Source organism: Tupaia chinensis, unplaced genomic scaffold (genome assembly GCF_000334495.1).
Source record: "Tupaia chinensis unplaced genomic scaffold, TupChi_1.0 Scaffold000403_1, whole genome shotgun sequence".
NCBI classification, from domain to species: Eukaryota; Metazoa; Chordata; class Mammalia; order Scandentia; family Tupaiidae; genus Tupaia; species Tupaia belangeri.
Window position 1 is genome coordinate 568,822 of NW_006159905.1, and position 2,175 is coordinate 570,996.

The 2,175-nt window shown below is 57.5% G+C and overlaps 1 protein-coding gene across 1 annotated transcript in view; it reads right to left on the minus strand.

The window, feature by feature from the left end:
• Positions 1–2,175, minus strand: part of SLC44A4 (solute carrier family 44 member 4) — an 18,540-nt gene that overhangs the window by 8,095 nt on the left and 8,270 nt on the right. Inside the window, exons 9-10 of the mRNA XM_006154298.3 lie at positions 527–610; positions 70–323 (exon numbers count right to left, since the gene is read on the minus strand). Of these exons, the coding sequence (XP_006154360.1) occupies positions 70–323; positions 527–610 (338 nt within the window). The remainder of the gene's footprint in view (positions 1–69; positions 324–526; positions 611–2,175) is intronic.

Genomic DNA, 2,175 nt, shown 5'->3' on the forward strand with positions numbered 1-2,175 from the left:
AGGTCGGGGCGGGGGCAGGGGCAGGCCGGGGCCGGGCCAGGGCGGGCGAGCCTGGCTGGGTGCTCGGGCGGGCGGATGGGCACTCACGCGCAGCCAGCCAGGTCTCCTGGACGCTGCGGTAGGCGCTGAGGTTGCTGGTGAAGCCCAGCTGGGAGATGGAGGCGCCCCGGTCCCGCAGCACGCGGTACTCCGTCCAGCAGTGGTAGATGCCGTAGGCCAGCACGCCCAGCACGCCGAGGATCAGCACCAGCACCAGTGGCCCGGCCACCAGGCGGAGCAGCAGGATGAACAGCAGGCTCAGAATCAGAGCCACCCCCAGGGCACTGCGGGGCGGCGGCGAAGGTCACCCTTCAGAGCCCCCCAAATGCCTTCCCATACCCCGATGCCCTCAGAGTAGACCCCTTTCTTTATAAACCCTGCTGGGCCTGGGTCCATTCTGAGCCCTGGCACCTTCTCCTCTGGCCCTGGCCTCTTTCAGACATGGGGCTGGGGGACCGGTGAGCGGGCAGGGACTCTGGTGACTCACACGAGGATCCAGTACCAGGACTGGGCAAAGTCTTCAAAGATCTTAACACTGATGTCCCGGGCGTTGAGGCTGTCGAGAAGCCCGCTGTGGGGAGAGACGGTCAGGTGTGGCTGTGGGTGGGAGAGGGTGTGGGCAGAGATGGAGGGAGGAGGAGGCCCACCTGATGGAGTCCGGGACGGAGGAATTCTGGATCGTTGGGAAATCGGGTGCAGTGGCGTTGCTCAGAGGGAAGCAGCGGCCCAGCGCTGGAGGGGACAGAGGCTGCTCGCGGGAGGCCAGAGCTTTCCTGGGGGTGTCTGGCCCCACCTGGCTCTAGTGCCCTCAGGGGAGGGTGGGGTGAGGGGCTTCCAGGCAAACAGGACTCCTGCCATGCAGGGCCCAGGACACCCGCCTCCTCGTCTGACCTGCAGCCCTCTGGTCTCAACTCTTGGAACCCCCCCACCGACCTGCCGCCCTCCAACCGCCCTCGCTGGACCCAGGGAGGCCCTGCACACAGGACTGCACCGTGGCGGGGCCAGGTCCCACTGAGCTCCGATGGCCAGGTCTCTGCCCCGGAGACTGACCACGCTCCTGGCCAGGCCTCGGGCCCTGTCATCTGAGCCCACCCTGCTCTTTCCCACCCTACAACTTTGCTCTTCCTGCACCCCTCTCTGGGTGCCTTCCTGCTTCCAGAAATCCTTCCCATTACTCCCAAGGCAGCTCCAGCTCCAGCTCACCTCTTCCAGGAAGCCTTCTCACCCATTCCTATCTCCTGTGGCACCTGCTAGGTGCCCCCAGGGCCAGATTGCCACCCTCACAACTACGATGCCAGGCAGGCTAGCTTTGTCTACGCTCTGAAGATGCGGAGGCCAGGTTCAGAGAGGGTGAGTGATTGGCCCAAGACCACACAGCGGTAGATGTTAGATCCAGATCTATCTGACGCTGGAGCATTCATTCGGGATGATTCCTATTGTACTTACACTGAAAACTAGATACCCTTTTTCATGCTATAATAATAATAAAAAAAAATTGTCTGTTAAAAAAATAACATTTGGGGCTGACAGGTGGTGTGGTGGTTAAGGCGGCTGGAGTCCCACATGGCTGACCACGGTTCGAGTCCAGAACCTGGTAGCTTGCTTTCTCATTTTCCCTCTCTGTCTCTCTCTGGTCAACTTTTAAAAAATAAAATAAAATAATGACAACAAATAAAATTAAATAATGAAAAAAATAACATTTCTGGGGACCAGCAGATGGCATAATGGCTACGGTGCTGGACTCCCATGTAGTCAACTGTGGTTCAAGTCCCAGACCCCGTGGCTTAAACTCACTCTGGGCACACGTGCATGTGTGCCCAAGATCTTGGGAGGAGAATGGAGGAAAAGGGATTGCGATGCGGCCATCTCCCCTGGGGGGTGATTTCTTCCTTTCTGTCTCTCTGTCCTTCTCTGTCTTTCTGGTGAGTGCACGCACCCTATGGCAAAAACTTCTCAAAAAATAAATAAATAAAATAACATTTGTGGGGCTGGCATTAGGGGCGCTGGACTCCCCCATGGCCAACCATGGTTCAAGTCCTGGACCTGGAGGCTTGCTTTCTCACTTTCCTCTCTCTCACTCTGGCCCTCTCTGTTCAAATTAAATAAATAAATAAATAAAGCTAAATAAAATAATTT